The following is a 14536-nucleotide window of genomic DNA, read 5'->3' as shown; positions in this document are numbered from 1 at the left end:
ATATATATATATTTAGGGTTAAGGCCTCATTCAAGTGCTGGTCTATATTGATCACTAATTTAGGAAAACAGTCTTCCTTTTCTCCTTCTGTCTCTCTCTCTTTTTTTGTGTTTGTGCTGTTGCATTGGTGATTTCTGTTTTTATGATATTATTCCAGGTTGGATCCAGTGCTGGTGAAATATTTTTTTTTTAGTTTTCTTCCCGACAGAACTTTACCCTGGTCTAGGTTTTTAACCTGATATTGTTAATTATTGTTGAGATTGCACTTATGCAAATTTCATGTTCTTTCATGTTTTTGTTTAGGTATTTATTGACCTATTGACCAATTGACCTTGGCATGTTTTTTGGACTTTGATTGTTGGATTTTGATTTGGATGTTGGTGTGTTTTGGATTTATTTTCAATAGCTTTTTATGCAACAAAACACAAATATTAGCCTCAGAACTCGGAACGATTTTCTGAGAGTTAGTAAGTGTAAGAGTCGTTGTTTTCTTTGCCAAGATCATTTTGTCCCATGGACTTCTGTTAAGAGTACGTTGTATAATAAAAATTTTGCATGTAAATTACGTGGTAATGTTAATTGTAGAACAACCAATGTAATTTACCTATTAGAATGTAATAAATGCTGCCAACAATATGTGGGGGAAACAACAAATAATATATATAAAAGATTTTCAGGACATAAGACAACAGTTAATAATGAAAAAACTAATAACTATCTAGTTCAACATTGTAATAATGGTAAATGTTCCGTATCAGATATAACTGTCACAATTTTAGAATATTTAGAATTAGAAAATTTAAATAAAGAAGAGAAGAATTAAAGACTACGTAAACAGGAGGATTTTTGGATCCATACTCTTGGCACAGCTTATCCTTTTGGGCTAAATGATCGCGTAGCAACATATGGTTACATGTCTCATGTTGTTGTTAAATGTATTGCTGGTTTTATGGACCATCCTTCTTTTACCTGTCCTACTAAACGTAAAAAACGATCGAGAGGACATAGGAAAAATAATAGAAAAAATGAATTAGATGTACATATGCTTTTTATAGATGTGCCAGCTACTTGAATTTAGGGGTATGATTTCTGTAATAAAATGTCTAAAGAATTTATCCAAGAGGAATTTAATAAAACTTTTCTGGATTGTTAAGAACAATACAGCTCTTGATTATAATTTTAAAGTAATATGTGAAACAATTTGCATTCTAACTAAAACGAAATTTATTTCAAAAAAAAAATTTGATAAGATCAGTAATAAGGATAACAGATTATATTTACCTTTTAATTTTACTTGAAAGCAGATTGAAGATATTAATTTACCAGAAAATTTAAATCAGCGGCATGTGAAGCAGGCCCTTCCCAGTAATTTGAATTATAATGATAGTCCAGTTTTAACTTATAAATTTGAAAAGCTATTTGGCAAATTATTTTTAATTATAATTTAATACTTAAAAGATTAGATAGTGATATAAACTGGAAACCGGTTTGTAATCGTAAGCAACTTGGCCCATTTGTAAATCCCACTTACAAACATGTTATAACAGGGGACTTGTCAATAATAAAGCAAGATGATCTTCAAATTATAATCAATAAAGGGGCTAATTTCCGTCTTTCTCATCATCTGAAACCATCGAGTGTTCTTGATGGATTGGAAAATGATTTTGATTTATTTATTGATAAGTTGTGTAAGAAAGAGAATAAAAATAAAGAGAGTTTTCAAAGTTGGAAGAATTTAATTATTAGTAGAATAAGAAATAAAATATATTCTAACTTAAAAAACAGTAACAATAAATCATTATTTTATAGTGCGAAGATTAAACAAGCAATTGCTAATCTAAAGAATGAATTTGTAATTGTGCCAGTGGATAAAGCTAATAATAATTTTGCCATAGTTTGTCAGAAGCTGTATTGTGATATCTTAAAAAGGGAGTTATGCACAACTAATATTTACGAAAAGGTAAATATAGAGGATGAGAATTTGATTGAAAAGACTGAAGAAATACTTTTTGAAAATTTTAATATTAAAATAAATGACAATAATAAAAAGTTCCCTTTCATATATTTGACTGTAAAATTTCATAAGAATCCCCCTAAACCCCGGTTTATTGCTGGAGCAGCTAAATGTTCAACCCGCATTGCTGCTACTGACCTCTCTTTAGTTTTAAAGGAAATTGTAAATAAACTTAAAACCTATTGTTCTGGTATTAAAAAATTACCGAATTTTAATCCTTATTGGAGTGTTAATAATTCACTGCAGGTGATAGATTCTTTAACAATGGTTTCAGCTAAAAGAATTGAGTCTTTCGATTTTGCGACAATGTGTACTAATTTATCACTTAATGTGGTGTTTTATAATTTAAAAACTGTTATCAAGAAATCTTTCCTCTTATTTAGTAAAAGGTTCTTAAAAATAGACACTTATAATAATAAAGCTATATGGACAAATTGCTTTAATACTACAATTAACTTGAGATGTTACAGCTTGGATATGATTTTTGAGTTATTAGAATTTGTTTTATACAATACTTATATAAGATTTGGTGGTGATTATTACAAGCAAATTGTGAGAATTCCCATGGGGGGGGGGAATGCCAGCCCATTTATAGCTGACTTGTTTTTAAGTCAACTAGAATATAAATATATGATGGATAAGAATAATCCAATTAATTAAAAACATGTTTTGTCAAATAAAAAAATATTTAAATGAAATTTTGGTCTTAAATTGTAAGAATTTCATTGATATTTCTAAAAATATATATCCATCAGAGCTTATTCTTGAACCTAGTCATGGCGCTGGTCATAAAGATCATTCCTTAGATTTAAATATTAATATATGTGATAATTATAAATTAAGTTTTAAAATGTATAATAAAACGGATGATTTTGATTTTGAAGTGATTAGTTTCTCATTTCCTGAAAGTAATATACACTCAAATATCACATATTCAGAATTTTTCTCACAGTTACTTCGTTATGCAAGGATTTGTAGTAATTATATTGATTTTAAAAATAGATGTAAAATCTTAAGCCAAAAATTGATATCAAGAGATTTCTCTGCAAATAAATTAACTTGGCAATTTAAAAATTTAGTTTTCATTATAACGAGCATTTAAATAAATATCAAAAGTATTATCTAGAAATACTTAAAGAAATTTTCAACTAATTTCGGAGGTTCGAGAAATGTTGTTGCAGCGCCATTTATTTTGAATTGTGTTTCTAATTGAGCAGATTTTTTTAAAAATTTGCCACATGGTAAAGATAAATTCTATAATTGTTTAGTTCATTCAAGTTTTTTGCAATGTGTTAATATTTGTGATTTGGTAAAATTTATTATATTTAGTTTACCTATTGTTGCTAAAAAGAGGGATATATTAACAGGATAAGCTTGTTTTTGTGTTACTTGGTTGTTTTACATTTGCTATCTTTTTTTCTTTCCTAGGCATGTATTTTGGGGGTGATACCTGACATGGGGATGCCATGGATATTCTGTGGTAGCCACAACACTTGCCTGGGTAGAGAATTTAAAGTGGCGAAACCCTATATAGGCCAGTGTATTCTCCTGATGAGCCCTTGTGTTGGGTTGTTGCCCCTGAATTATTTGTCTTTATTATTTTTTCTATTGTTTGGTAAATGACCTCTTATACCTATTGACGACATGACTGCCTGTCCATGAAATATTCTTTATGGTTGATTTTGTATGGCTATGCTCTTTGACCTATATGATTGTATGGATGAGTAGGGTTAAGGCCTCATTCAAGTGCTGGTCTATATTAATCACTAATTTAGGAAAACAGTCTTCCTTTTCTCCTTCTGTCTTTTTTTTTTGTTGCATTGGTGATTTCTCTTTTTATGATATATATATATATATATATATATATATATATATATATATATATATATATATATATATATATATATATATATATATATATATATATATATATATATATATATATATATATATATATATATATATATATATATATATATATATATAATGAAAAGAGAAATCACCAATGCTACAGCACAAACACACAAAAAAAAAAAAAGGAGACAGAAGGAGAAAAGGAAGACTGTTTTCCTAAATTACTGATAATATAGACCAGCACTTGAATGAGGCCTTAACCCTACTCATCCATACAATCACATAGGTCAAACAGCTAAGCCACACACAATCAACCATAAAGAATAATCCATGGACAGGCAGTCATGTCGTCAATAAGTATAGGTTGTCATTTACCAAACAATAGAAAAAATAATATAGACAAATAATTCAGAGGCAACACCCAACATAAGGGCTCATCAGGAGAATACACTGGCCTATATAGGGTTTCGCCACTCTAAATTCTCTACCCAGCACAGTGTTGTGGCTACCACAGAATATCTATGGCATCCCCGCGTCAGGTATCACTCCCAAAATACATGCCTATGAAAAAAAAACCAGCAAATGTGTATATATATATATATATATATATATATATATATATATATATATATATAAATAGTTTCAACTATTGCAGTACTACCCATCAAACGATAAAAGTCTAGTAGAATTTTCCGTATTATCGAAAAAGGGAGAAAATACCCTAAAAGTAATATAATTTTGATGAAAATCATAACGTATGATATAGCTTATGAAAAGTCTCTATTTCAGACGTTTCAAGGTTCTATCTACAAAAATGTTGATTTTGTATTTTTGCCAGAAGAAAGATCACATATGCGTGTTTATTCTTTTTCAGGTGTGATCGTATTGACTCAGTTGTCCTAGAATGTCAAGAGAAGGCTAATTCAAATGGTAATTAAATCTCTAATGCCTTTTTTAAGTGAGAAAAATTGGATGGGAACTAGGCGTCCTTCCAAGCTAATTTTTTCTCAAAGTCAATGGATGAAAATTTTGAGATAGCCATTTGGTTCAGCATAGTGAAAAAAATCAAATAGCTATGTCTTTGTAAACGACTTAATCCCCAAGAGTCCCCAGGGGAAGGGCTTCAGGTTATGAATTGTGCCCACTGTTTGCATATAGTATTGGCTACTGAGAAGTACATACACATTTTTTGTGGGGAGTTTTTCGCTGAGGGGTTAAAGGGAAAGGATTATATGGAAGGATCATTTCATGGGGGAGTTTTTCCTGGGGGAAGAGAATTTTCTATGAAAGGGGCTTTCTTCTTATTAACGGAATACTTTTTACTCTTAAAAAGTCAAATAAAACTATCAATTCCCAATCAAATGAGCCGTGTTTGAAGCTTATAAAATCATCCTCCGTATGAGAATGATATATGCTCCAGGGAAATAACTGAAAACACCTGTCCCTGGGACCCAGGGGTTTTTTCAACACCAGAGATTCTTTTTTATCTGACTGTTGAACCATGTATATAAGATGAACTATTTAAAAAAAAAATTTAACTGAAGTATTTGGAGGAAAAAGGGTGCGGGGGGGTGGGCTAGTTGCCCTTCGATCTTTTTTGACTCCTATTGAGAACGTTCAATTTCCAATCAAATGATCTTTTTCTGAAAATTAAATGAGCATCTCTTCTATAAGAACCATATATGCCCTCAGGACACCTGCTTCTAGGCCCTGGGGTTTGTTTCAAAATCGAAGTTTCAATTGTCTGATGTTTGATATATTTAAAAAAATGACTATCTCAAAAAATATACACGATGGTATTGGCAAAAAAAGGTGTGCATGGAGGGAGGGCTAGTTGCCTTTTGATCTTTTTTTACTTATAAAAAGTGAACTAGAAGATTTAATCTTTAATCAAATGAGCGCTCTTTGAAAGATATACGAGCATCCTTTCCATAAGAGTCATATATACACATATAGAATTATTTACACCGCCTGCCTCTGGGCACCAGGTTTGTGTCGACAACGGATTTGCTTATTTTATCTTTGAACTATTTTTAATAAAATGGCTACATAAGCGTTCTTATCTGATGCAATTCGGAGAAAAAGTGTGGAAGGAGAACTAACTACCCTCTGATCACTTTTGACTGTTAATTAGTGAATTAGAACAATAACTTTCCAATCAAATGAACCCTCCTGGAATTCTGTACGAGCATCTCCTCCATATATGCTCCAGGAGCATAGTTTACAACACCTGCTCTTGGGCCCTAGGGGGTTGCTTCGACACAGGAGCTTTTGTCTGACCTATGGACTATTCAAAAAAAGTTTTCTCATTTTCTTAGGAAAATTGGGGAAAATGGGTGTGGGAGGGAGGTGGGACTAGCAGCCCGCTAATCCTAGTTGACTCTTAAAAATGAGTTAAAATTTTAAATTCTTATCAAATGAGTCCTCTCTGAAGCTTTTATAAGCATCCCTACAATAAGAGCCGTGTATACCCCAAGAGTATACCTTCAAATGCTTTCTCCCTTTCCCTGGTGGGGCTGGGACTCTGTCAACACTGGAGTTATTGTTATATGTCAATTGAACTGTTTTCACGATTCTATCGATAGATTTTAACCCGAAAATTCCCCCACAAACACTATTATGTTTCAAGAATTTTTGAAACTATTTGAAACTATTTGAAATCCTTGAAACATGTAATATATTGTTTTTACTACAAACAAATAATATATATATATTTTTTTTGTTCACGTTTGCTTACTTGTTAAAATAGAATTATTCTTGGGTTTATAGAAAAGTTTGAATTAGGTGGGGTTTAATTGACGTCAATTTAGGTTATGCTGCCTATGAAACCAGTCTAATTTGAACCTAATAGCTACTTAACTAGTTATTTGAGAAAACTAAATAAATGAAAAATTTAAAAAGATGCGAATTCGGTCGACAGAAATTGAAAAAATTTCGAATTTCCTCTACAAAGAAAACGGAAAGTTGTAAATACAAAAATGAAACAGTGTTAATTTCTCTGACAAAAATTGAGGAAACTTAAATTCATTCTAAAAAAAAAGGAAAATAAAAGAATCGGATAATTGAACGGATTTTATTGATTATGTGCTTGTTTAGTCAATTAATATTAAAAATATAAAATTTTATCTCCGTAAATTGAAAATGTAGATAATATATCCAAACAAAAACAATGGGAAAATTTTGTGTCAAAAACATTTGCACTATAATTGAATAAGTGAGATTTCAATCTAAGAAGTTAAATTGTATATTTTATCCAGGCAAAACCAATAAACTCAGCTTGGGGGAAAATAAATAAACAAGAAAAAATATAGAATTACTTGTCAACGAAATTGAAAATAGGGTGAATTAAGCAAAAACAGTGAAAAACTGTTAGTATCTGTAACAAAAATTGAATTAAAAATCTTAAACAGATGTCTGTGAGGGCTTCGTCTTTACTCATTAGATTATTAGTATTCAACCTTCACTTTTAGCCAGATTCGTGTCTCTTCTGTCATCTCTTAGCCTATTTCAAGGCCCTGAGACCTTTTGCCAAGATTTGATGTACTCTAGCCTTATTTACTTGCGTTTAACGTTTCTCCAATTTATTCTTGCATATTTCAAGACAAAAAAACCTTTGTTGACACTTTTAAAGGGTTCCACCTCTACTCAGTACTATTCAATGATTTTCAATCATTCCTAGGGTATTCTTGGACGACACTATATTTTCAGAGGTTTTAGAGTGTTTGACCTTCTTTTACTTGCATCAACGTTCCTGTAAGATCTTCTAGCCAGTTTTACAACATTTTCAATTTCTTTTAGCCGTATTTATGACCCATTTATTGATCCTCTTATCTTTTTGACTATTCCAAGACGAAAGACCTTTTCTGAAATACTTAGTATATTTAATCCTTATTAAGTGTCCTAAAACACATCTTCAAGCCTCATAAGGCTTTTACCGAGGCTGTTCATCTCAACTACGCCTAATTTTAATTCCAATGAAAGTTTAGTATCCTGTCCTACTAATAGATCATTTTTAACGTTTGTATTGTCTTCAGTACTCATTTAGTGCTATCTGTTGCTTTTCCAGCACCTTTTAGGCTATTTCGACTACAAACCCCTTTTCTAATTTTATTGCCGTGTTCTATTCGTGTTTAGTCCTATGTAACGCTTCTTTAATATCTTTTAGTATATTTAAAGACCGAAAAATTTTTCCTGAAGCTTTTAATGTCTTCCAGCCTTTATATACCTTCATTCGACTCTCCCATAATAAATTCTCTACTTATTCCATGACCAGAATTCCTTTTCAGTGTTTTTAATATGTTCCAGAGTTATTTAGTCTCATTCAACGTTCCTCCTGCACCACCTAGTTTCTTATAAAACCAAAAACGATTTTTAGACTTTTTTTTTTGTTTTCTAGCATTATTTAGTGGTATTCGAAATCTTCTAACGTCTGCTAGCTTCTTCTGTGATCAAAAGAACTTCTCTGGTGTTTTTTGTTTTTAACCCTTATTTTGGCTCATTTGACTTCCCTCTCATATTACCTAGTTTATTTCAAGACTAAAAAAACTTTAATAGAAGAAAAATCATGTGTTCAAGCTTTATTGATTCATATAAGATACTCATCGAACATTTACTTGGCTACTCCAAGAACAAAGGACCTTTTTCGACATTTTTGGCGAGTTAAATATGCATTTAGTTATTTTAAACGTTCATCCCAGCCACGCTTGTCTCTTCCAAGCGTATATATCTCACCTAGACATTAAAAGACTGTTCTATTTGATAGATTAACTATAATTAATATTTCAAAATAAAGTCAAACTGCAAAATCAAATTGCTGTCCCGAATGTAATTAGCTCGAAGCAAAACATAAATATTCGTCTTCCCGTGGTAAACTTCTGATCATTCAATCCTGATGCAGTGTACTATATCCCCTCCCTAAAAAGGTTTTTTTAGTGTAGAAAAACAATATTTACTTCCTTTTGGTCTTAAAATAGAAAGAATTCACTCACCATCGGGGTATTTTTATATTTTCAGTCCCTTTGATGTCATGCCATGAACAACTTTAAAAGAAAACAATCAGTGGAAAAGTTTTCTAATATTCTTTCCATGCTAGGTACTACATGTCAGGTTAGGTACCATGTTAAGGAATAAAAAATGCGACAAAGGTAGATTAAAAATGCGACAAAGTGCCAGGGTCATTCTAAGTTTATTTCTGTAGTCGAAGACTAAAGCAACTAAATTGATATTGCCAGCCTTGTAAAAAACATAGCTAATTATTTTCATTTCGACATATGTTCTAAAAATTAGAATATACATCTCTTTCATAATTATGTGGATGTTCTACAAGGGTATTTGCATCTTAATATAGTTTGACATGGCAGATATAGTTCTGGTAATTTCAAACAACTCAGGTCCCTTTTTTCAGGGATATAAGCTTTCCATCCAGTATTTGAAGCACAAAGCTTCAACTTCAAGGGAGGGACGAGGAAGATATCTAAGGTAAGAACTACAATACGGTAGTTTACAGGTAGGTACAGGAACCATATGGTCCTGAGTCTTACAAACTGACTGATAAGCGAGAGCAGTACTTCATATACCAGAATTACTCGATCTGGCAAATGCTGCTAGGTGCAGATTGTAAGGACGTTATAGAAAGTCATGGCTTAAAAAAGACACTGATTTTCGGGTATTCTTAGAAAAGAGAAGTTTTACTTGGAATTTTTCTGTAACATATTTTTTTCCCTATGTTAATTCTTTCAATTTCAACACAATTGCCATACCAGCGGACCTTTTTGAAGTCTAGAAAGGAAAAAGACAAACTTTTTAAAGTGGATTAATATTGTCCAAATTATTTCAATGAAGAGAAATAATTTAAAAATTGGTCAGAGTTTTCTTACATTTTCTACTCAGAGCTTCAATAGTAAATTTGGCAAAAGGATTAAAGAGATATGAAAGAACTATTTCTTTTGGTGAGTCAATGCCATCGCATGGATTATGAAGAATGGATGTTAATTTAGATTAATGGATTTGATCGGTTTAGTTTTCACTTACTTGTAAAGTTTTTTCCACGGACTTCTTTACGAAAATAAATCGGTGAAGGCTTAAAAACTGTTTTGGATGGGTATGGTGTACGGCTTGCACACATTTTTACTCCATAAGCTTTCCGATGAACATGTTTCAGGTCACTGTAAAAACGTCCATCTGCTTCAATTAGCACACCTGTCCAGTTCAAAAATCTTTCAATGTGTAATGTTGTGGAAAAAGTGACTCCATCCAAAGCACCACATTCTAGGAAGTGCCTTTGGCCTCTCTAGTATATTAGAAATATTACAAGCTTTCTCAAATTACGTTTATACTAATTTTGTTTTGATCTTTAATTTCACTAGGTAATAATACATAATTTTAGTACACACGATTCCACACTAAGATGGAAGTAAACAAAGCTCAAAGGACACTTACAAATGATTTGAATAAATTATTAAATTATCGAACTCTAAATTTTAATTGAAGATACCAAAGAGAACTGCTTTAAAAATCTAAATTTGCTTTCAAAGCTCTATTCAGGCATATATTTTCTTTTTTAAACGGAATGAAATCAAGAGAAGATATTTTGAAAAAAGTACCCTTTTAAATTAATAAGATTAATCTAGAATGTATATATTAAGATTCTCTTGATTTTTTTTGTACTCAACACGTTTATGGTAAAGAACTGTAAGAGAGCAGTCATTTACGTTGAAAGTACCACATAAAATATAAATATTTAAAAAAAATCATATATCGTTTTAGTAAAATTTTTAGTTGACCCAAGCCGGTTAGAACTTTTCGAAGTAAGGTCACCTATCTGTTATTTTTGGTAGTTATGCAAATTCTTAACAGCATACTGCATTTAATTGATATTGTGGTCGGTGGTATGATAATACAAAAAGAATATACTATTCAATATACATATCGTTTATAGTAAAACAGAAAGGTCACAATGGCCTTTGGCGTAGATATCTACATTTTTTCAGCAAGACTGTATTGTAAAACTTTTCAGGCAATTTTTAGGTAAGGTAAATATTAAAAAAAACTTAATTAGAAATGTTTGGTTTTTTATAATCTTGATTAGCCTACTTTTCTCTCTGACGTGAAACAGACGTGAAAAACATAAGATTAAATTCAAGTGTTAATTTAAGTAAAATAAAAACGACACAAGTTTATTAAAGAGATTCTAGGATGGTCACTCAACTGTTATTTTCGGTTTTTCTCAATTCCAAGAATAAATAATTTCTTAGGCCACAATGCCTTTCAATTTGGATAATAATAAAAATAAGAATATTTGATAAGACCGTAATATTTTAAAACAAAAAGTTAATAAAAAAAAAACAAAAATTAACTATAAATAAGAAAATATGCTGAATATTTTGACTTCAGGTCTGGAGATCCATACTAATGGAAAAAAACTGAACAAATTTAGCTAAATTTGAGAAAACACAAAAGGAAAAGAATAAAAAAAAAAACAGAACGAAAAGGATAAACACACGTATTTTAACAACATCTAATATCGTAATATTCATTATACAATGGCAAGAAAAAAGAATATGATATATTATGTTGTCTCTCTGCCAGATCACCATACAATGAAACAACATCAATAATACAGTTGAAGTTTAAATTAAAATAAAACCTAGCAAAATAAAATAGTATATTCATTAAAAAATTAACATGTGCCCTAGGTTCATTCAGTTATAATTAAATAAAAGGGAACCAAGTTTATTATTTAACATTTATTGTTTTTTATTTATTGCCTATGTTTGAATTTAAAATGTTACAAATAAATTGATCAAAAAATCTAAGGTATGATGGATGTAGGTCAAAAAGACTAAGGTACTTAAATTTGAATATTATTGCTATTCTAGCAAAAGAAAATTGACTCTTTCCTGAAATAATTTTATATTGAAATTTGAGTGTAAGTTTGACACTTTTTCGGGGCTTGTTATATACAAGTTTAAAGTTTAATGAATTAGATATTCTAAGTTGTATTTTTAGTAAGTTATTGCAAATAAATTTATTTTTCTCATCATTTCTATTAGCACTTATGTCCTCATTGATTATTTTAACCTTATATTATTTCTTAAAAATTTTTAAAAGTGCAAAAGAAGTATTTATTGTTTTTGTTCCTTCGTATGGTTTACTACACTAAAAAAAAGTGAAAATGCTCTGCACTATTGACCCAAAAGTATCCGTATCTTTGTATTACTAAATTATTTATTGCATATTCATGCTGTTGGGACCTATCTTTAAAGCTTAGCTTCTTCTTCCAGTATAACATTATCCATGAGAACGCAAAATTTTTTATACTCCTTTTTTAAAATTTTTTTTTGGAAACATCTTTTTTCAACTGTTATACAAAGAGTCTATAGCGAGATGGAATTTAAAGCAGCCTATATATTTTTCACCATTTTGCTATTTTCTTTTTTCAATGTTATTATAATATTTTTTAAATTTTAGTTTAGTTTCTTCGATATTTTTTCCTTTGATAAAAGTATCCAGATGCAAATTCAAAAAATAGAATTATATTATTTAGAGTTTGCTTTTTTGGTTATCGTCCACTAGTTTGTTTTAAGATTTTATACCAGTATGTTAATATTTTATTTTTCTAAGGTCACCAACACTGGTCATAACCCTTCTTTCCTTGCTTACTAATCACCTATTTTCTTCAGACGTTGTTCACAATTACATATATTAATAAATAATATTGATAAAACAATATGAATGCTTTTCTCTCATAGGACACAATACAAAATAACTATACTTTTGCATACTTAGTTCACAATATTGATCGAACAAATTATCTTCTTTTTCTATAGCTTTAACTTTGTTTTTCCTTTAACAGAAAACAGTTATCTTATTTTTCCTTTAACAGAAAACCTTCAATATGTTAACTTCCGATTTTTATATGAACTATTTTGAAAAGCCAGAAAAACAAAAATCTTTAATTACTCGCTAAAGAAATTCTAAGTTATAAAATATTGTCTGATATACTATGAATACATAAGTAGCTATTTATGTGTCTTTGAATAATTAACGCTAAAACAACACTATTATATCACCAAACAACACTAATACAATATTTCCAGCAACTTCTATATAATGTTTTGACTGACCAGCCTGAGAACTATGGAAATAAATCCTTATTGTCCCACATCTCAAGTGATATATTAAAATACTCCCCAAGTGTATTCTGCAAAGCTAGGTCTGAATAATAAGTTTGAACATGTTTAATCTACATATCTATACGCATAAGCTGGATATGGCTTATTTGTTCCTGTTAATTTGTTGAAAATTCATTATGTGCCAGTGGAACTAGTTGGGAGGCAGAAATATCTACTATAGCTAATAAAAACAACTAACTGCGGTAATTAGTAGCATGAAGTCGAATCAGTTACACAGGCTCCTACTCAAAGCTAATTTGTTTCAAGCCTTCTTCTTTACACCCTCCCATGAATTTTCCATTTTCATGAAATTGTACTTTAAGATATCCTCCCACCAAAACCACGGATGACCTGATTTAAATACATGCCGAGACAGTTTGCCAAGAATGGCAAACGTTAGTAATCTGTCACCCTTCCTCCGCAGAAACTACCCTAGTCATCACAACCTTCCTCTCATTATAGCGCTAAAAAGCGGTATTAAACTAAACTCTTTAAACAGCCTGCTGTTTGAAACACGGTCAGTCAGCCGGGTGTCCAGAACAACCCGTAGGCAATTTCTATGAAATACAACAAACAATCTAGAAAACATCTTCCTATTTCTTAGGTTTCCAGGCCTTTAACCCATAATAGAATGCTTTCATTACTGTAGCCTTCATTATTTTAATTTTGACTTGCAGAATTTTTTTCTTATTCTTCCAAAATCATTCCATTTCTTGAAAAAAAAAGATTGAGCGTTGGCTGTTCTGCTTTTAACATCTTCACTTCTCCTAGATTCTGTAGTAATAAGGTAATTATAAATATCTTCTTAATAAATCATTTCATTGCCCAACGTCTTATTTTCAGCTTCACTTATCCCTAGCTAAAGTGACTATGTTTACTCGATAGTAATTTTTAAACCTGTTTTAGAACCCCAATTTTTCACAAACTTCAAGCTGCATTCATTTTCCTCACACTTTCATTTACGAAGCTTAAATAATTGGTATAATAACCGGCTTAAATAAAGGATAAATTTACTTCCCCATTCGGTTTTGTGTTCTCCCATTGCCTTTTGTACCCCTTAGAACAAAACCGATAAAAATTATCCATATAAAAGGAGAAAGAAAAAAACTTTCTAAACTCCCGATTTAATATGAAACTAGCTACAAACCCTCATTTCCTACCGTAATCGTAAAAGTGCTGTAATCGTAGCATTAATTACGTAGCACTAATAACCTTAATAAATTTGACTTGCATACCTTATAAGATCCTTCACTATCACTCATCTCTCAGCTAAATTAAACGCTACCTTATAATATATTAAACTGAGGACTAAAGTTGTTTTATGACTCAGGCATTTCTCAAATAATAAGCTAGTAGTGAAAAACTGGTTGATACATCCTCTACTCTTCCCTGAAATCAAACTGTTTTTTTCCAAAAAATTGGTCTAAAGCATTTCTTTGTCTAAAAAGGCCTAAGCATACAAGCCTAATAAGAATAAATTTTTAAAGGAATCTTT

At 30.6% G+C, this 14536-nt stretch overlaps 1 protein-coding gene across 1 annotated transcript in view; it reads right to left on the bottom strand.

Annotated features, from left to right (window-relative positions):
- LOC136033714 (uncharacterized) overlaps positions 1-14303 on the bottom strand; it is a 37270-nt gene extending 22967 nt beyond the window's left edge. Inside the window, exons 1-2 of the mRNA XM_065714597.1 lie at positions 14277-14303; positions 9899-10157 (exon numbers count right to left, since the gene is read on the bottom strand). Of these exons, the coding sequence (XP_065570669.1) occupies positions 9899-10157; positions 14277-14303 (286 nt within the window). The remainder of the gene's footprint in view (positions 1-9898; positions 10158-14276) is intronic.
- Between the last annotated feature and the right edge of the window lie 233 nt (positions 14304-14536).

The sequence above is a fragment of the Artemia franciscana genome, chromosome 1 (assembly GCF_032884065.1).
Source record: "Artemia franciscana chromosome 1, ASM3288406v1, whole genome shotgun sequence".
Classification (NCBI taxonomy): domain Eukaryota; kingdom Metazoa; phylum Arthropoda; class Branchiopoda; order Anostraca; family Artemiidae; genus Artemia; species Artemia franciscana.
Note: the sequence above shows the minus strand (reverse complement) of the source record. Positions and strands in the feature narration are given on the sequence as shown.